Source organism: Thamnophis sirtalis, unplaced genomic scaffold (assembly GCF_051295495.1).
Source record: "Thamnophis sirtalis isolate CommonGarterSnake01/CBP01778 unplaced genomic scaffold, rThaSir2_p1.2 scaffold_4, whole genome shotgun sequence".
Lineage (NCBI taxonomy): Eukaryota > Metazoa > Chordata > Lepidosauria > Squamata > Natricidae > Thamnophis > Thamnophis sirtalis.
The window spans coordinates 90,761,003-90,782,563 of NW_028261384.1; the positions used below are offsets into that span (position 1 = coordinate 90,761,003).

At 39.2% G+C, this 21,561-nt stretch overlaps 1 protein-coding gene across 1 annotated transcript in view; it reads right to left on the reverse strand.

Annotated features, from left to right (window-relative positions):
• The window catches only part of GPATCH8 (G-patch domain containing 8), a 100,419-nt gene extending 94,672 nt beyond the window's left edge, over nucleotides 1-5,747 (reverse strand). Inside the window, exon 1 of the mRNA XM_014076423.2 lies at nucleotides 5,608-5,747. Coding sequence (XP_013931898.2) covers nucleotides 5,608-5,652 — 45 coding nt within the window. The 5' untranslated portion in view covers nucleotides 5,653-5,747. The remainder of the gene's footprint in view (nucleotides 1-5,607) is intronic.
• Between the last annotated feature and the right edge of the window lie 15,814 nt (nucleotides 5,748-21,561).

The following is a 21,561-nucleotide window of genomic DNA, read 5'->3' on the forward strand; positions in this document are numbered from 1 at the left end:
ATCCTCCTGATCTCTGGACTGCAGATTTTCACTGTTGATTCTGAGGAAGGGGGCACTCTCCAATTCAGAAGCAGAGTACAACTTGGGGGTCCTTTTAGAAACACAGTTCCAGGAGACCAGGAGGACCTTTGCATAACTTGATCTTGTGCACCAAATGTAGTCATTCCTGAATTAGAGCTCAAATTAGACTCACCTCTCAAGTATATCTCTACAATGTGCTCTATGTGGCAGCCCCTAAAGGACATTTGGAACCTTCAATTGGTTCAGAATGCAGTGGTATGTGAAGTTATGGGTGCATTTTAGTACACCCATGTAACATCATTATTTTATGAGCTGCATTAGTTCCAATATGCTGCCAGGTGCAATTCAAGGTGCTGGGTATCATCTACAAACTCTTGTATGGCATAGAACTGAGTTATTGTCCTTATTTCCAAAAATAACTATCTGCTCCACCTGTTTAAATAGGAGGGGCATGCTTCAGTTCTTGTCCCAGAAGTAATATCATCCGATAGAATTCAGGAAGCATGCCTTTTCCACTGGGATACCTACTGCCTCCTCAATGTATTATTGGCTTTGAACCCTTTTAAAAAGGCTCTTAAAACTTAGTACTTTGGGGTCAAGGTGATTGAAGTTGCTATTGGGAAGAGTGTAAAAATAAAGTTAGGTTCCTGACTAAAATTCTTGGGCAGCCATACAGAACTCTTAAATAAATAATTGTTAAACCATCCATGCTATTTGTGCCTCATGATTGATATTATGAGAAACTGGGTTATAGTTTCATATATAATCAGATTTAATCTATATTCCTAAAATAATAGAGCACTTTGAATTATAAAATATCAAAAATAGTAAGATTCTTTTATAAGATGTTCAGAAGCTAAATTTTAAAACAGGGGCTACAGAATAAGAAAATCAAAAATGAATCAGAACAAGGACAAAGACATAAACATGAGAAATATTGCTTACTATAACATAAATGTAGGAAATAACATCCCCACTAATGCAGCAGCACAACACAACAGCCATAAAGCAACCACGCTCACGAGCAGCCACTCGGCAAACCCCCTTTCCAGATGGGCACAATGCCATTAACTGATCTAGGGGCATCGCCAAGCCACATGAGCGCTTGTTCGCCACCGTCTAGCTCCCGCGGCTTGGCACCTTCGAAATGCCAGTGAATGGCGCTCTGCATGGCTGGAGAGGGGGGTTGCGCGAGCGGCTGTTCCGCTCTCGCACCTCCCAGCCTCACTATGCCCTGGCCCAGCTCTCCCTGCAGAGCCAGGGCACCTCTGCTGCCGCCGCCACCGCCATCCCAGCATGGCTTTTTCGGCGGCTTCCAAACCGAGTATTCCAGCAGTGGCCCTGGGAGTACGCTCTATAGTTGTACACTCTGCCGGCAACTAGCGGCCACTGCTGGAATACTCGCTCACGCGGCTTGGTCAGTGAATAGTGTTGTGAATAGTCAGTGAATAGTAAGAGCCAAGGTGGCGCAGTGGTTAAATGCAGCACTGCAGGCTACTGCTAGATCAGCAGGTCAGCGGTTCAAATCTCACCGGCTCAGGGTTGACTCAGCCTTCCATCCTTCCGAGGTGGGTAAAATGAGGACCCAGATTGTTGGGGGCAATATGCTGACTCTCTGTAAACCGCTTAGAGAGGCCTGAAAGGCCTATGAAGCGGTATATAAGTCTACTGCTATTGCTATTGCTATTGTGCCCAGTTGGAAAGGGGGTTTGCCGGGTGGCTGCTCGTGAGCATGGTCGCTTCATGGCTGTTGTGTTGCGCTGCTGCGACAGTGCAACACAACCATTCACCCATGAGGTTGTGCCCGGCCCTTTGGGAGCCCGCTCTCAAGAGAGCAGCCGCCCAGCAATCCCAAAACAATAAAGCCTCCACTCAATGGCCCAAGCCATATTTTGTGAGTAAAAACACCTATCCTCCGCGAGCTGCGCTGGCTACCTGTTGATCTCTGGGTGCGCTTCAAGGTGCTACTTGTCACTCATAAAGCCCTCCATGGTAGTGGATCTGCGTACTTGAGAGACCGCCTCCTGCCAATTACCTCCCTGCGACCAATTAGATCGCATAGATTAGGCCTCCTCCGAGTTCCATCTGCCAGTCAGTGCCGACTGGCAACTACACGGAGGAGAGCCTTTTCAGTAGTAGCTCCGACCCTTTGGAACGATCTCCCCGTGGAGATTCGTACCCTCACCACCGTCCAGACCTTCCGCACAGCCCTTAAGACCTGGCTAGCCCGTCAGGCCTGGGGATAAAGCTAATTTGTCCCCACCCGGATGATGAATGAATGTTGCTTACTATTTTACTTCTATGTATTGTTTGTGTCTATTGTCTGTACCCTCCCTTCCTTATTTTATGTAAGCCGCACTGAGTCCCCTCAGGGAAAAGGGCGGCCTATAAATACTAATAAAATCCAAAAAATCCAAATCCAAAAAGAAAATAAGACCCTGTCTTATTTTGTGGAAAACATGGTAATAGTTTTCCCCATATAAGCGTGATTTGAGACATGGTTAGAGTTTGTGGATCTCAATGGTATGTACATATCATATTACTGGTTAGTTAACCTTTTATTTTTAAATTTTCTGTGAGTATATACATCAAAAGTCATACATTTAAAATCTTCTAAAATATAGTTTTTAATAAAGAAATTTGGCTAGCTCAACTTTTCTTTCATCAGTACTATTATGTGAGAACTAGAAAAACCAATCAGATGCAAAGAGCTTGAGACTAGACAGGTCAACAATACACAAGAGGTCAACCACTTCTCCAGAATGGACCTACTCTTCAGTCACTGTGACAAACAATCAAAAATATCAAACTAAGATTTTATCCAGATGATGTGTGTATGAGGGGAGGAGGGACTGAGTTTTATGGGTGGATTTTGGCTGTTTATAGCATTGTAGTATCTTTAATGAAAGTAATTTATTAAACAGAAGTAGCAATGAATCTCTTATCTGCAAATGTTTTAACAACAATCGGGTTATTAAACTTAGTACATTATCTTTCTCACTTAGAAATAGAGGACTGCTGCTTAATAATTTTATGTAGAGTTGGTTCAATGAAGTTATTAATTGCTTTACTTATCAAAATTGTGTTCAGAAGTTTCAATATTTTCAGGGGTGTGTGATATGATCCAGTAGCTTCTTTAAGGTGTTGTAGACAGGTTCTGTGTTTATGTTCTTTGGAAATCTAATGTGAAACACTCTATACTGCCAGTTATTTTTTTAATCATCAGAGATTGTATCCTTGCTCTTGTAGAAGAGAATTGTTTTCTAACTGTCCTTCACAATATCTTACACATACAAGATAAAACAAGAAAATAAGCTCTAATTACTACCGTATTACATCTCATTAAGAAAACCAAGATAATGAAGATAAATGTCTCTACTTAAAAGATTTATTTACACAGTACATTTTTAGATATGCCATATTAAAAACATATGATAATTTCAGGAGAATAAAAACCCAAAAATCAATTTAATATTTCTCTTAATGTTTGAACAGTAGTTAGCTGTGAAACATTTATGAAATAACTGTAAAACTGTGTAAATTATATCATTTTTATATGCAAGAATAAGTTACACTTGGGATACTATTTTACAATAAAACTGAAATTAACTGTTGCATTTTTAAGATAGCAATGTAAAATTTCATCATCCTACAGAACATGTTATATGTCCATTACTAAAAACAGCCCTAAAGAAATAGAAGGGAATGTACAACTATTTCCAATTCATGTATCAACATAGTTTCTTGTTTTCCAAACAGTTCAGAGATAAAGCCCTATGGCTGAAGGAAGAACTCCAGAATTATTTCTGCTGCAACTAGAGTTCACATTTCAGTCTCCATCAGACATCTAGAAAGAAAAGCCAATATTCATCCTCCAACCCCCATTGCTATTACAGATAGGTTCAGCATAATGCAGTACTTTCTTCTGAAACTGCAAAAAGCTTTACTTTTATGGAGGGAACAGAAAAAATAAATATGCCCATTATCTACTCAATAACCAGTGTTTTTGAAACACAGAGCTAGTATAATATAATATACTCATTTCTAGCAAAGACTGACATTTTAAAAAAATAGAAATCTGAATGTAAAAAGTAAATATAAATTTTACATCTAGATGTTTACATCAGAAGGAATCAGCTGTGCAAAAAAAGGAGATTCAAGAGATACTAATATTTTTGTCAATGCTCAAATGCTCAAGGCTTTTGATTTATGTAATTTTGTGTAACTATGACTATTATTTGCATATTACAAGATTTAAATTATTATAGATACAATCTTCAATAAGCAAAAAACCCTGGCAATTTTAAACTGCTGCTGCATGCCCAAAATTTCTCCTGCAAATATATGTTCCTGGCTGGCAAGAAAACTTAAGTAATAAAGAGAAGTATGCCCTAATCCTTTTCAAGTAGAAAAGTGAGATAAACTTATTTTAAGTAAATATGTAACTTCAACAGCTCTTATAGTAGTGATTACCTTCCCCATTTGAAATAAAGCCCATTACTGCTACGTTTTAAAGACTCTAATCATAAAAGACTGGATGGCATAAGAAACATAATTATGTAACCTTATTTAAGCAATAGGTTGGAAAAGAAGTCATGTAGCAGATCATTCTTCAATCTGCATCAGGCAGCAAGAGCTTTGATTTTACAAAGCTACAAAAAACAAGAGTGGAGGATTGTTTTCTTTAGAATGCAAGATCATCAATATGGAAAAGACGATATCCTCATTAACAAGGATCAGCAGTTTATTTTTCTGCAATACAGTATGTTGGCTGTACATACCAAGGACCAGAAAAGAAAATACTAAATACATTTTTAACATTTCCACTTCCATCTGATTATTACCAAAGAATTCCCTTCACCATAAAATACCCATTTTTATTGCTTTAAACTGAGATCAAATGGAAAAACCATCCCACAGTAAGAAGCCCCTTAAAAGTAACTGGAAATGCGCATTGTCCAGAAATTCTACCTAAAAGTGTGCATTATACTGGAAAGTAAAGGAGGCCATTTCGAATCAATCTATAATATTTAAATCCTTGGCGGAAGGCAAGGAAGCTAAAAACATGGCTGGTGATCCCTAAACATTTCTCCTTCTCTTATCCCCCTAGAAGCTAGAGGGAATAAAAGCAGAATATATACTCGACTGGGATGTGTGGCATGAAAGCGAGAGAGGTGGGGGGGGGGACACAAAGAACCTGTCTTTAAAAGACTGGATTAAAAACATGCAACGGAAGAGCATCCTCTCATTCCCAACCAAACTTCAAGAGAAGATCCCATACTATTCACTCTGGGGAGCTCAGTCTCCAGTGCAAACCTGACAGAAAGGGGAAAATCTCGATCCCTCCCCCCCTCAAAAGAAAAACGAAGCAGCAAAAGGACAAATACTTCAAACGGCTCCCCCAAAGATGAACAGAGCGGGCGACGGAAACCTGAAAGGAAGAGGCCTTTAACTGCATGGAATAAACACTTCGAAGCGGGAGTGGGCGCCACTGTTTTCCCTTTGTCCCCCCCAAAAGGAAGGAAGGCGGGCACCCATATGCTACGGTCAAACACGGCCGCCATTTCTGGCCGTGGGTATCGGTACCTGGAAGTCCCTGTCCTCGTTGAAGCGGGAAAACCTATCCGCCATTTTCGTTCGGTTCGCCTTTATCTTAGGAGACTGCGACGAAGAGGAGCCTTACGTACTTGACGTGCGCACACCCAGGGCGATCGTCGCTTACAGACTCAGATTTAGATTCACACGAACGCTCAGCTTCCGAGCCTGTTTGGCCTTTTTTTTTTTTAACGTAGAGGTTTTTCTCAAGATTGTGATTGGCCAGCAGCGCCCCCACCTTCTCCCTGTTACAAGGCAGCGAAAACAGAACTGCCTGTTCTTTATAATGAAGGAGGGGGGGGGGAATGTTTAAACTCCAGGTTAAGCTTGTGTTCTGTTTGCTAGTGAACGCTGGATTTGGACTAGAATCCAGTTTAAGTAAACTGCCGCAACCCGAGTAATTATTTAGTATTGGAGATTTTCCGTTTTAAAAAAAATCAAGTTTTAAGTTAGGGATATGAAATCCGAAATCTGACAGCCAAGAAGAGTAGCCCTATATTAGCCTGACGTCTATCAACAACCACCAGCAAAAAACGCCCACTGACCGAGTAATGTCTGGCGCAGACATTTTAAAAAAAGTTTTAGTACTCAGAAATTAATGTTTAGCTGAACTATGATTTAAAATCGTGTAGGGTGCTCTTCGTTACATCGGCCAAGCTATGATTCTACATATAGTCACTTTTTGCTGGTTCTCTTTTTTTGGAAAATCAAGTGTTTTAAGTTTTACCATTTTTTTTCTCTAGGGAGCAGCACCCCAACACTAGACATTCAGAAAGCTGACTACTGATGGGAGAGCGGCCGAGAGGTCTCCAGGTTCCATTCTTTTCGCCCTCTGTAGCTCTAACTGCTACAGCTCTAATGCCTTTCCTCAGCTGCTCCTTAGTAAGCGCAGCACCCGAGAACCACCAGAAACAGCCTCGCCCCGTGTTTAGTAGCTGCGGATTCCAGCCACCTTTGTCCTTAACACTGCCCACGTCCTTCAGGTTAGAGATCTCCTGAAGGAGGCTCAGAACTTCGTCGCCTTTTAAGTGCAGAAAAACGTTTCCTCAGAGAAAATTTGAAGCTATTAAAGAATTGCACCCATCTATTCCTGGCATTGATTATAACCCACCCCCAGAAGTACTAAATGACAGGGGCTTCCAGCACTGGGCTAGTTTCCTTTTCCCCACCTTTGGGAAGTGCTTTATCCATGGGGGGATTAGCCACTATTGCTTAAGTTTCCTCCTCCTCCTTCGCCGGACCACTTTTAGGTTATTTATACGCCCCATGCTGATTTGGAGGGAAAGGAACTACTAGGGAATGAAAGGTAGCGAGTTTCCCACTGGAATACTTATTCGATTGATTTCATGAGGTCATCTCAACAAAAATAAAGTTCACGTTGTTTTATTAATACAATGATTAACCGAAGTTAACCCCTTAAAAGCTTCAATGGGAACGATGTCAATATTTGTCTACTTTCAAGCTGAAATTAAAAGGTTTGATGTACAGTATATGAGTTACTTAATGTGCTTAGAATAAAATATGAATAAATACAGAAATTATGGTTTTTACAAATTGAATGCTTAGTTTACTAAACATGCACCGAATTTTAAAAAATAATTATTAGGAGAAAAAACATTTGATTGTAGATTTTGAGTATAGTGTTTAGGTTCACTATCTTTTTGATTCATTTACATCTCCCCACCCCTTTCAATCCTATCGGTAAAGTAATATCCTCCTCTGTAAATTCTTTCCTGAAATGGGCCAGCCTTGATAAAAGCAGGAAATTACAACTGCTCTAGCTATCTTTGTGGGCTTCCTGTATTTGAAACTGGTTATCACCAGTCACCTGAAATTGATATAGGAAATCCTTACCCCTGAAGAGTGGTGGAGAATTTGTAGGAATTCCTACAAATTCATCCTATGCGTTTAGATGATGCATGACTTGATTTATGATTATGTGGTTGATGTGCTTTGTTAATTTATGTTGGGCCTGTTTCAAAGAGAATGAGAAATCATCTTGTGGAAGACACTTGTATAGAAACAAGGATGCAGCTCTTTTAAAAAGCGGTTGCATCTTTATGCAGGCTTTTATGAGCTACGCTAAAGCAGTTACTTTTAATAAGTCCCATTAAAAATCTGGTTACTTTAATTAATCATATTTATTAAAACACTTGTACTTTTAAGAGTTTTTAAAGCCAAAAGTAGGAATGCAGTTGCTTTAAAGAGACTTTGTTCTTAGGCTCCCTTTTCCAAGTAACTTTATTACATTTTCAAAGCCTGCAGAGTTTTTAATGCTAACCAATGATTATATAAATCCAATTAATTGGATTTGTTCAATATAGACACCAACCAGTCATTCCACCTTTAGAATGCCTTGCCTAATAGTCATGCCTACTTTCTTACTTTTTTTTGGCAATAAGCGAATTACATTTTTGCTTAGATGTGATTTAACATTTATAATTTTATTTTACTTTATTATCTAGTATAAATAATATACTAATAAAACTTTAATTGCTTATCTCTTTGGACCATCACGTTTCCCAAAGGATAATTCAACTGCAAGAATTTTTGAATCAAGCTTCCTAAAATCCACTAAATTAAAGAATGCATTAAAAATATGGGACACATTACTTCTGTGGAATTGAAATTTCCATGATATTTAGACCAATTTTATTCCCAAAGTTGGGCTGTTGCAGCATTGCTACGATCACTTGACTAATGATATTTGATGCTCCCTCCAACTTTCCATAAACCAAGTTAATGGGGAAACCAGTAGAAAGTCAGAAGTTGCTCCCACTCCCATTGCTTTTTTTTTTTTTTTTTTGCAAGCATATGGTCATTCTGTTTGTCAGTTCAGGTAAGTAAATATTGACTTGTTGAAATCTATTTGCCATTATAATTTTTGTTATATGCCTACATTTATTTATCCATGTAGTATGGCTGTAATATTTATCTTATCTTCTTTACTTCCCCATTTTATTGGTATAATTATGATTATCATCATCATTCTGTTACTTTGCATGTACATTGAGTGTTTCTGAATGGAAGACAAATTCCATGTGTGTCCAATAACACTTGGCCAATTAAGAATTCAATTCAATTCAAATTCTATTTATACTATATATTCTTCTTAGAATGATCATGGAACTGTACAGAACTGGGGTAAAAATGGTCATTGAAATAATAGAAAATATATTATTGGCATTATTATGGTTAATATTTCATAAAATATTAAAAATATGGTCAGTCTAAATTTAATCTTCATTCCCCCTCAAAGAGTCTGCACTACTGTACATTGGACTCACTGGAGAACCGCCTAATGCTGGGGAAGACTGAGAGCAAAGGAAGAAGGGGACGACAGAGAATGAGGTGGCTGGATGGAGTCACCGAAGCAGTCAGCGTGAGCTTAAATGGACTCCAGAGGATGGTAGAGGACAGAAAGGCCTGGAGGAACGTTGTCCATGGGGTCATGATGGGTCAGACACAACCTCGCAACAACAACACTATACCTTTCTCTTAAAGAATGACCCAACACATTAACAGAGTTATCTCATTATATTTAAAACATTTATGGAGTATGGAGTAATGATTTTACCTAATCTGTTATTACCTTCTGTAACTTTATATGTCACATTTTCACCAAATTGTATTGTGCCAGTGAGCTAGCTTTTAAAAATATGGCTTTGGATTGTAGGAGAGATACATTTATAAATTATCACTTACCTGCAATGGGACCGAGATGTGAAAATAACTTACTCCAATTTCCTGCTTTGAAAATATTTTTACATGTATGATGCTGCCACCTGTTGGTCCAGTACAATACAATCATTCAGGCATAGAGTACAGTTCTTGACTTACCACAATTGAGAACTGCAAATTCATTGTTAAATAGTGTGGTTGTTAAGTAAAGCATCACATCTCTACACCCAATTTTACAATCTACTTTGCCTCATCAGTTATGAGAAACATCATGTGATTGTGATTTGTAGCCTTCCCTGCCAGTATCCCCTTTAGCTTAGCTTGCCAAAGTCAGCCGGGAAGGTGGCAGATCATGAACATGTGATTGGGATGCTGCAAATATTGTAAATTTGAGCTGATTGACATGTGCTTGGATTTCAATTACATAACTCTCGGGATGCTGTAATGGACATGTCATAAATATTTTTTTGAGCATTTTAGAACATTGACTAAAGGAGTATACAATAATCTCCACAGTCACTCCACAATCACTGATAGAAAGAAAATCTATCATATGTCATAAAATCTCATGAAACACTACCAAGGTTCCTAAGTGTATTATTTAACTGCATAACTGTGCCTATTTTGCATAACAGCAGATGTGTTAAAGTTACAGTTCCCTAATTTATACAGATAGTTCTTAACTTACAACAATTGAGCCCAAAATTCCTGTTGCTAAGTGAAACAGTTGTTAAGTGAATTTTGCCCCATTTTGCAAACTTTCTTGTCAGAGTTGTTAAGTGAATTGCTGCAATTGTTCAGTTGTAGTGACAGTTGGCTTCCCCATTGGCTTGGCTTCTTAGAAGGTTGCAAAAGATGATCACAAAACCCAAGGACATTGTGTGAGAAATGCACTCACCAGTCAGAAATTGGACAGAGTTATTAAGTGAAGCAGCATTGCACAATACGTTCTTTGCTAGTTGAGTGGCTAGCAAAGTAGGCATGAGTCACCTAGCCTGATTTTGGAGCTGCAAACATCTACCTTTTTTTATAATTCTAAGCCCTAAGCATTTCTTAGTGTTCCCTAAAATGTATGATACCTGCAAAAACAACATTTAGCTATTATTACTTTTCTTACAATTGCAACTATGATAAATACATGCAACTCGCCAGGCATCCAAATTTTGATCATGGGACCATAGGGATGCTTCAGTGTTTGTGTGTAAAATGTTCATACTAAGCCCACAAACAGTATCTAACAGTAACATCTTGCTATGCTCTGCATACTATGACCCCTTAACTGACCTACTTAAGTTATTGTGTGACCAACCAAATTTTACCTTACTATTATTCAAACTCAACCTGAAGTTCTGTTGGTCACAAGCTTTACCTAAAAGCCACATAATATAGTTTGGCATATAATTCTTCTATTCAGATGTCATCCTATGGTCAAATATATGTTGTGCCTTAATGTGATAGCCTGTTTCGCAGATTATATTAAGACAAGAGCTATTTTTTTAGTACATACTGACTCACCAAGTAGCGTATTCAATATCATTGCAATTCAGAATACTATTTATTGAGTGCAACCCATCCCATATTGTTCCCATTTTTGTTTTTTTTTCTGCTCCTTCAACAATGACCAGCAGGGGGCTTCATTTAACCATATTAAAAATTTGCCCAATTCAGTAATACAAACTATTTTAGTGGATAGAGTTGTATGATAAGATGGCGGGCTTCTTGGAATTTGCAGATACCAGGTGAAATTCTGAGAAGGACAGATCTGATATTTCATATACAGTGACCATGTTTAAAGAACATTCCAGGCCATAAACCATGGCTTAACATGCCAGATTGGCTGTGTTCAAGTTAACAAGGCTTAATTGAGCAAACATCATGATAGTTTAATATGATGATTTTATTAAAGCATTTGTTTGATTTAGACTTACTTAGCATTTATAGTTGTAAATTAAGATTAATGTATTGTGATTTTCTGCCAATTCATTCCTGTTTTTCAGTATAAGCTATTACAATGAAGTGCAGCTTCACACAAACTAAGTGAATTTTTAGTATTAATGAGTGAAGCCATCCAAATGTCAGGCGGTTTGGATTTTCCAGTATAGTGGTACTTCAATACTTGTCAATTTCAAAATTCACTGAATTTGATACTCAATGCATTTTGATGCATTGTCCTGGTACTTGTTTGTATGGTACTCAACAAGCTACGATAGGATGGCTGTGGAAAATGGACAGGAAGTCGGCCATGCTGGGAAAGTTGCCGCAAAAGGAAGAGGAGGACGACTACAGAGTAAGGACAGGAAGATGGCCATGCTGGAAAGGTCACCGACATAGGAAAAGTGACAAGACAGAAAGTCCTTCCCAGTTGAAACAAAGGGTCATGTGGTTTGTTTGGCATTCATTGTTTTTAGTACTTGTCACATCTCCCAGAACCAATTAACGATGTGTACCGAAGTATCATTGAATAAGGACCAATATATTTTGGATCTTCCAGGCTGTAACTAGAATCATGCCATGTTTTGATGTAAATAATAAAGGCTTTGATGTAAATATTCAGAAGTTGTTACAAAAACAAAAAAGTCATCATTACTTGCACCATGGAAAGGCAGTAGTATTACCGGTAGGTAGAGATTCAAACTGGCTTTTCCCTGACTCACAGGGGAAAGGCTGGAAAATACAGTCAGATTTGAAAGATTTTGTTAATATAGCCTGCTCTATAAATCAAACTCCTAGTCTTCTTGTGAAGCCTGTTGCCTAATCTGAGCAACTTTGAAGGGCTAACACATGTATAAAGCCATCCTTTAAACATATTTGCTGAATAACTCACAAGGGTCTGGGGTCACAAAACAGGCTAAGGCAAAATCAAATCTCATTATGAAATTCAATGACATTTCATCTGTAAAAGTAGTAAGATCAAAAAGTTGCATATCAGTGCATCCAGAAGATACAGACTGCAGAAAGATGATTCTGATGAGATTGTTTGACTTCCCCTTCCCTATGGGATCCAATTTGCATTTCATACCAGCAAAACTTTGGAACGAGCTCCCCGTGGAGATTCGCACCCTCTCCACCGTCCAGGCCTTCCGCATAGCCCTTAAGAACTGGCTCGCCCGTCAGGCCTGGGGACAAGGATAGTTACCCCTCCCGAATGATGAATGTATGTTGTTTACTATTTTATTATATGTTTCTATCTTAATGTCTGTACTCCCCTTCCCCGATTTTATGTGAGCCGCCCTGAGTCCCCTCAGGGAAAAGGGCGGCCTACAAATATTAATAAAATCTATAAAATCTAAATCTATAAATCTATAAACACTATCCTAGACAAAGATGAGCAACAAACTGGTCTATGCTTAACTTTTCCACTTTTTGGAGTCAGAGTATTAGCTAGGCTGAGTAGGACAAAGAAGACTCCCAGTTGGAGGAGAATAACATGGCGAGAACTGGGAAAATTACATATTGGATTAGTTTGTCTGTTTCACTGCATAACAACACTGACAGGAACTCATAACCAATTCTGTCATTGCTATGTGGGGGAGAGTAGCTGTAATTTCCTTCTGAGTAGAAATTCTTTAATCTCATTCCCTGACTAAAAAACTAACTCAATATCAGTAAAAACCAGAAACAGGGATTCTAAAACCTTACCCTAAGATCAGAAACAATAATCATTTTTAATTGATTGTTGGAATCTATACAGTGGGGAAAGCGTTTGACTCAGTATTCCAGCAAGCAATACAATACAATAGCAGAGTTGGAGGGAACCTTGGAGGTCTTCTAGTCCAACCCACTGCATAGGCAGGAAACTACACCACTTCAGACAAATGGCTATCCAACATCTTCCAAAAGACTTCCATTGTTGGGGCTTTCACAACTTCTGGAGGCAAGCTATTCCACCGATTAATTGTTCTAACTGTCAGGAAATAATTAAGGCATTGTTCAACCAAGGTGTAACACTGCTTACATAAACTTACTACAATCAATATATTAAAAAAATCAATATATGAAAAAACAATGGCAACAATTTGTTTTAATGATCTTAAGATGAAAATCAACATAGAATGAGGTATACGACAAGGTGATACAGTATCACTTATCCTTTTCTCAGCCTGCCCTGAAGAAGTATTTTGCAAAATAGACTGGGCAAAAGATAGAATAAAGATCAATGGCATCTATTTAAGTCATTTAAGATTTGCAGATGATGATGTTCTCTTCTCACAAGACCCACACATACAAGAGCTGCACAAAGCAGGAGAACCATTTGGCTTAAAAATAAACCTGGTTATTTTTTATAAATTCACCAAAGAAAAGTTTTTATATATGGAGAAGAACTAGACATAGTAGACCACTACATTTACTTGGATCTCAAAGGAAGATGATAAATAAAGGAAACGGAGCGGCATTTTAAATATAGTTGGCAGACATTTTCAACAACACCCCTCCCCCCAATGCCTGAAGAGAAAAGTTTTCGATCAATGTATGCTACCTGTTCTAACATTTGCTGGTGAAACATGGACACTAACCTCACGATACAAAAGCTATGAGTGGCACAGAGAAAGATACATGCTCAGCATTACAAGACAAGATAGAAAGGCCTGCACATGGATTAGAGAACAAACAAAAGTATATGATATCAAGAGAGTAAAAGAATTGAAATGCAAATGGGCTGGTCACATAGTAATAAAACTGATGGCAGGTGAACAAAGGCTGTCATAGAATGGATCCCATTTAATAAAAAGCATCCATGAAAGACAAAACAGAATGGATTAACAGTATCAGCAAGTATTGTAGGTCCAATTGGCAAAACAAAGCTCAGGACTGTATTGGTTGGGATTATCTCTACACACATTCAGCACACATCTCAAGATCAATGCCCAGGATAGGACCACATCAGTCTGCACATCTAAAAATCAAATCCCACTTGTCATTATACTGATATACTATACACTGGTATACTGGACAGATTACTGCTCTACTGGTAGCCGCCTAACAATGTGGTTGAATGGCTAAACTACTTCCAGCAGTTACCATGTGTATTTATTTATGACCTGGCTCAGGAAATTGGGCCAAGAAAATTCTTCTAACAGTTTGGCAGATTAAATCCAAGCATTCCCTCCATTCAATCAAAACCATCTTCTGGTTGCTTCTCAATAATCCTATGTTTAGTTGGCTATTTTACTGTTTAAGTTACCTTAACCTTTAGGAAAGGAAGGAAGAATACAAAGGTTTTGAGCAAACCCACAATTTGCCAGATGGCAAGGAAATACACTATCAATAGTTAAGAGGATCAAATATTTTTCTCCCAAGTGGGGCGGCCAGCTGCTTTCTATCCCGCTCCCCTCCGTACCGGAGCAACTCGCTAACGTCCCCCACCCACCCCCAACCGCCTGGCCTATAAGGGGGCTGGGTGTTCGTCCTCTCCTTTCCTCGGATATGATCCTTACGTAATTGCAAGAGAATTCCGCCAGAGGACGGTGTATCTGGGCCTCCCCAGCACGAGGAGTTTTAGAGCAATCCACTCCTGGGGTAAATCCAGGCTGTACCTCCGCCTTAGCGTGACTCTCCCTCCCTCCCTCCCCACTTGCCAGTCTACCTCTTTCCCCAAAGGCCCCTCCTAATCCCTCGCTCCTCGCCGCGGGAGGCCCTAAGCTGTCTTTTCAGGCTCTTTCCTCAGCGCGCTCTGGCTCTCGGCTCTTTCAATGCCGCTCCCTGGCAGGAGACGTGTTGGACAAGTGGAGGGATCCGTCCCCCGCCAGCAAGGTCAAGGTGCGCTTAAAGGCAGCTTCTTCTCTCGACTGGGCGGCGGGCGCCGACGGGCCATCTTTGAAGAAGCGCAGGAACAATACTAAGGTTTGTTCCCATCGCCACTACCAGTTTTTCTTCACTTTCACCCTCAAGTTACCCGGGAAAGGAGACCAGCCTCCTGGACCCCAGATGGGTCACCAAGTTGTCTCCCCCGAAGGATAGCGTGCTGGTTTTCTGGGGAAAGTCTTTTGCCCCTACTTAAGTTTTTTAGCAGTGAGTACTGGTGGCTACCACCAGCCTTTTATTCTCTGCACATTTAACAGCTGGCTAAAATGAAATAAGGTGATGAGAAAACCTTGTGGTGCTGGGAGAGCTCCTAAGTTTGCAATGCAGGGAAAAAGGTACAGCTTTAGGAGACAGAGGGAGAGAGATATCATTTTTTGTGACAGCCTCAAAGTCCTCTATCCCATATCTAGATTAAGGCTTTGCATGCTATGACTGAACCTGACAACAGCGGAAAAGAACCACCCTCCAAATTAACAATCCATGATGGGTTTACTGTTTAATAGGAACAACAGTCATAACAACAACACAATCAAACTGTCTGCAACTCCCCCCCCCCCCCCAAGCTCCAAACAACAAAAAGCTTCAGGAACAATCTTTGTTATGTAGCTACCTATTAAGTCTATTAAACAATCAGAAAAGTTGGTGGCAAATTAAATTTGACACATGTATAAAAGCATTCCACAATATTTTTGTGACATATTTCAAGTGTGAAAGGCTTCCCACATAGCAATCCATGTGCAACAAACCTGTTAGGCAAATTGCTATTTTCTGTGCCACAGTTTGGGATGAATGAGTTAGCCTGAGTGAAAGAGCTATTAAGACCTCTATAATCATCTTGTTTCCACCTGCAACTTCTTGGGAGTGGACGATGCTCTCCTTGCAGAGCACATCATCTTGACTGAGAAGAAGACACAAGATAAATTGTCATCCTCACACTGTCATATCAGCAGGACAAGAATTTGCATTGTTGCTGCTCATTCAAGAATGGTAATATTTAAGAACGACTGAAATGTGCAAAGTCAATAATTTATTTCCTTTTAAATACGAATCCTGAAGCTTTAGAATGAAGAGAGTAAAAAGAAAGCAAAGTATTGGGGAAATTTGGATTTTGAAGCAAGACAATAATGATAGTTATGATTGTAATTTAAATGTAACAGTATAGTTCAGTAGTAATAACAGTTACATCTTAATAACAAAAAAATATTCATAGTTTTAGCTTATCTTCTTTCATGTCCAGAATTTCCAAGTAGATCAGAGATTCCAAAGGCTCCAAAAGCTTTAGCTACCAAAACCATTCCAAAAACTACTGCATCACTACCCTGTTTTTTATATGATAGGAAACTATTAAATATATGGAGAGTAGCTAATTAAAATCAAAGTTAACTTTTGCCCTGGTTTCAGAATTCTTTGGAGTATTGTCTCCTATATGCCATTCAAGTGTAACCCTCCTTCCCACATTTTACTACCTCCTTATACCAGTAGTCCTTGACTTATGACCACATTTGGGATTAGAACTTCTGACATTAAGCAATGCAGTTGCAAAGTAAGTCACACCTGATTTTAGAACCTATTTAACCTCTGTTGTCAGGCAAATCGCGTGGTTTCTTAATAAATTTTGATTCCCCTATTGCCATTTGCCATTGATTGTCAGAACTCCCCTGGGAAGATTGCAAATAGTGATCATGTGACCCCCAGAATACTGCAACTGTTGTAAGTGCATGCCGGTTTCCAAGCCCTGAATTTTGATCACATTATCACAGGGATGATGTAATTGTCTGATGGTCATTAAATGGTTGTAAGTCATGGACTATCTACATTGTGAGTCTTTTTCAGAACAAAATGTACATTTAGCCCAGGATTGGGTTCTGGCTGCTGCTACTACCGTTTCGCTCAGGGATGCGCTTTACGCACGCACTTGATGCTCACACACTTTATTATTATTTATTTGTCTTGTATGCCGCCCACTCCCGGAGGACTCCGGGCGGCTGATGTGCATGCACAGTATTAAAAAACGCTTACGTACATGCGCAGAAGCAAATGGCACTGCCGAGAGAACCAGTTTGGGGGCGTGGCAGACCGAGTTACTACCTACTCGGCCGAACGGGTCCAAACCGGTAGGAAGCCACCTCTGATTTAGTCTAATTAAACCCATGATAGATATAATTATATTGTAGATATTAATTGACCTTTTGTTATTCGGATAAAATCACTGACTGGTAGAGCCGGATAAGTAAGCAATGATTGCAAAATTTGTTCATTTTGAATACTCTAAGATTGCTATCAGCTTGGAGAGCAATTCACCTTTTCTTCAACTGTATGTGTAATTAAACAAAAATAAGCAATTAAAACACTGACTTGGATCCATGTGCACTAAGTAGGTAACTTTGTTAAGAAATTGACTTCTTTGACCCTTCTTTCCCACGCCAGGTCCATCGTCTCTTGCGAAATGAGTAAGGTGGGAGGAAATGCTGGAAAATCCACTTCAGCCAACATGAGCATAAAAATAGTTGGAAGTTGGAAGCAACTTATTATTCAGCATAAATGTTTATGAACACCGGGTGTGATGTGGTGGATCTATTTTGGCTCCACTTATTTCCACCAATTTATAAATGAAGCATAATGAAAAGCAAACTCAGATGCCTATGCTTGCCTTTGACTTTATTACCACTTAGAGGATGAAGTGAACACATGACACTGTAAACACAGAGGTGCCTGGTGAATTGTAGCAGCTGTAATTTCAAAAAAGCTAGAGAACACAAGATTAAGAGCGCTGCATTTGAGTTAGTACCTCTTCTGGGTTTCAGTCTCTTCTACAATTCTACAAAGACCATCTGAGCGCATCTGAGGTTTTTAAATTCAAATAATATTGGGTTGGATTAGGGTATCTTATGGATCCCTATTCTCTATGTATAGGGCAAGCCCAATCTATGAATTGTGAGAACTCTTGCTGTTGGTAAGAAACAGGTTACAAATGTGAAATACATTAGATAGTCCACATTTCGTAGTTATGTGATTTTCTACCCCAGCCCAGCTTCGCTTGATTGATGATGCCAAGTATGTAATGGTAGTTCAGCCTCTCCCATTGATTTCCATAGCAATGATCCTCTTTTTCTCCTTGGCGGGCAGCACTTAGTTAGGCCTTTTGTAGCTGGTTTTAATTAAAAGACTCTTAAGTGTGAGACAAAAGCAAAGCTGAAGGGGTATGTGCAGGAATAAAATATCAGAAGAAAGAGTCTTCCTCTTGTAGCATGCAAGCACTAACACCCCCTCCCAAATCTCCAGGCATCAATGCTAAAACCCTGAGCAAGAGGGAGCATTCCCAGACCCTTTAAGAGTAATTTTGGAAAGTGTGCGTAGAGAGCCTGGCTATGTGGACCTGAAAAAGAAAGTAAAGAAATTGTGCTTTGAGGTACATCTTCCCCTTAACAACCTAACCCGGGGTGTCAAACTTGCGACAACACATCGTCACATGATGTATTGCAACTTTTTCCTCCTTTTCTAAACTGGGGGCGGGGGGGGGCCAGCATGTGATACATTCGCCCCGCGGGCTGGAAGTTTGACACCCCTGACCTAAACCATTGCTGCATAATTGAACAGCTCTTTTATTGTGCAGGTATCTAAGCAGCAGGCCCTTTCAAAATAAGTTACCTGCCATTAAAATTGCATATTGGCTGGGAGTAACATACAAAACCACCTACTTTAATATACAAGTTATATACATTGTGGGCTCAACAGCACCATAAAATTCACTTTTACTGCATCACCTCTTGGAAAACAAAAAAAAATGTGGGCAATCTTCTTTTTCTCACTTCCTCTCCCTAATAATGGAGCTCATTTCTTTTGTCTGTGGCATGATTTAGCAAAGCTAAGCATACTGAAGTTTGGTTAATCAAAATATGATTATGCATAACTATTTATTAGAATTTATATATTATTCTAATCCTCAAGAGACTCTTAGGATTTGCCTGTCCTTTTACAATAGGAAGGCTACAAACAAGCTGAAAAAATGCAAATTACAATAACCCCAGGGCCAGAGAAATGGTTAAAACTTTATATTAAAATTCCAATTAAAAGTGGGGAGGGGGCTGGTATTCTACACTCAAAATTCTTTGGAGGAGGCATGTTTTAAAGACTTTTTAAAAAACCAACCAAAAACCAACAGGATCTGCGATCCATCTAAGTTGAAGAATATGTTTTTGCTAAGAAGATCATCTGCAACAGACAACGCTTGTTCTGTTATCCCATTGAAGCTAATGAGTATACAAATGATATTGCTGTAGTTTATGTCACACTTTTATAGTTTAGCTTATGCAATAGCTTTTACTGGCTATTGATTATTCAAATGTTATCCAACTTGGTGTAGGTGATTAGAATAGAACACAATTATAGTACAGTAGAATATAACAAAAAAACACAAAATGTAATCTTCCTTTACATGTGTACCTATTTCTAAGTTCATGAGCCAAGCAACTTTATGGTTACAGCAAGCTGGCTTTCTACATATGCTCCTGTAACATCCACCCAATTTAATTTCAATCTAATCAGTGGTGGGATGCAAAAATTTTTACTACCGGTTTTGTGGGCATGGTTTGGTGGGCGTGGCGTGGTGGGTGTGGCAGGGAAAGGATACTATAAAATCTCCATTCCCTCCATACTCCAGGGGAAGGTTACTGCAAAATCCCCATTTCCTCCCAATCAGCTGGGACTTGGGAGGCAGAGAATAGATGGGGGTGGGGCCAATCAGAGGTGGTATTTACTGTTTCTCCAAACTACTCAAAATTGCCCCTACCGGTTCTCCAGAACTGGTCAGAACCTGCTAAATACCACCTCTGGATCTAATCCACTTCCATTATAACATTTGAAGAAAACAAAGTTCTTTACCCCAACGACAGAAATGGCCCCATCCACAAAAATATCTATTCTGTCTTGTTCTATTCCATATTGAGCTGGAGAATTTATATTTTCACAAAGTTTATATCAGTACCAGAGAAATCAGCTATGGGAGCTTGATCTCAGCAGAATCTACTATGTATCAGGCCTCAGAACAGATTCTAGGATGTTTTGTTAGACCAAAGAATGTCTTAACTCCTGTAAGTTTATTGTTTTTCCAGTATCACTTTATTCATAACTATAGATAATTAAAAATGGCAGATATTGCCAGACAGCTCATAGGCTTAAAAACATTCAATATTTTTTAAAAAATTTTTAATTTATTTATTTATTTAAGTTTGTCAAGCATGTATGAGAAAACAATACAAGTATAAGCATGTATACATATATACATAAGAAATGAGTAGAAATAAATGGGTACAGTAGGACAGAGATGGTAGGTGCTTATACAAGCCTCCTTACAGACCTCTTAGGAATGGGGTGAGGTCCACGGTAGACAGTTTAAGACATGGTAACAGGAAAAGAGCTGGAAAAGATATTAAAGCCCAAGCTCATCTACCATAAGTGTCATGTACAGATGAAGATGCGAGACTTGGAACAGAGAGACACAGGTTCCAATCCACCATCAGCCATGAAAGCTCACTTGATGACTTTATAAATATTACTATATAAATCTAACAAAGAATGAAATTTTGTGTGTGACGTACATGCAGATGAAGATCCCAAAGCAAAAGTTATGGTGTTGAACTCTCCTCTCTAAGAGACTGGCCATCGCTATGCCTTCTTCCAGAGTACTCCAATTCTCTCTCCTAAATATCTGAACTCCAACATCCTTCTAACAGTAAGTTGACAGTCTTTCTGTAATGCACTGTTTGGGGTCTTCTTTCCCATTAAATTCCTACCTTGTATCCCTGTTTTAGTAAATCATGAGCTTCCCTCAGCAAGCAATTACTTCCATGTTCGTGAGTGCTACTCTTCATCACAGATTTCAAGAGAGAAGTGGGAGAGAAGCATAGTGGTCAGGAGAAAAGTGGTCACGTCCCCCCACTGATTATTTACAGTGTTGAGTAATCAAAGCCCAAAATTCAAATCTTGATTCCCAGGTTTGTGTCTAACAAGCTACCTAGAAAACTGATGCAGAATGAATGAGAAAGTTAAGATAGGCTAGAATACAGAGAATAGGAAAGCTAGTTGGTGTTGCTGCCCTCAGGGTGGGGAATAGAGTACAGCTAATTATTTCCATGTAGCAAATCTCCTACACAGGATAAAAATTTGTCATAGCAGCCCCGAAGATTCTCCAACCTTATAAATAGCTGTCCCCCTTGGCATTTTGTCACATGCAAACATGAAGGGCTGGTAGTATGTGGAAGGAAAAGGAAACAGCACTCAGACTGGCTCAACAAGCCTAAAGCCCACCTGCAGTCTCTTTTAAACGTCTCCTTTTGTAGTATCACGTTCCTTAGGAGAGTTAAAATAGTTTCTGACCGTCCCAGCAGCTGGGCATACTTTGCCAAAATCTATAGCAGGCTGGATTTCCCATGTACTCTATGACTGCGCTTCTTAGAGCAAACT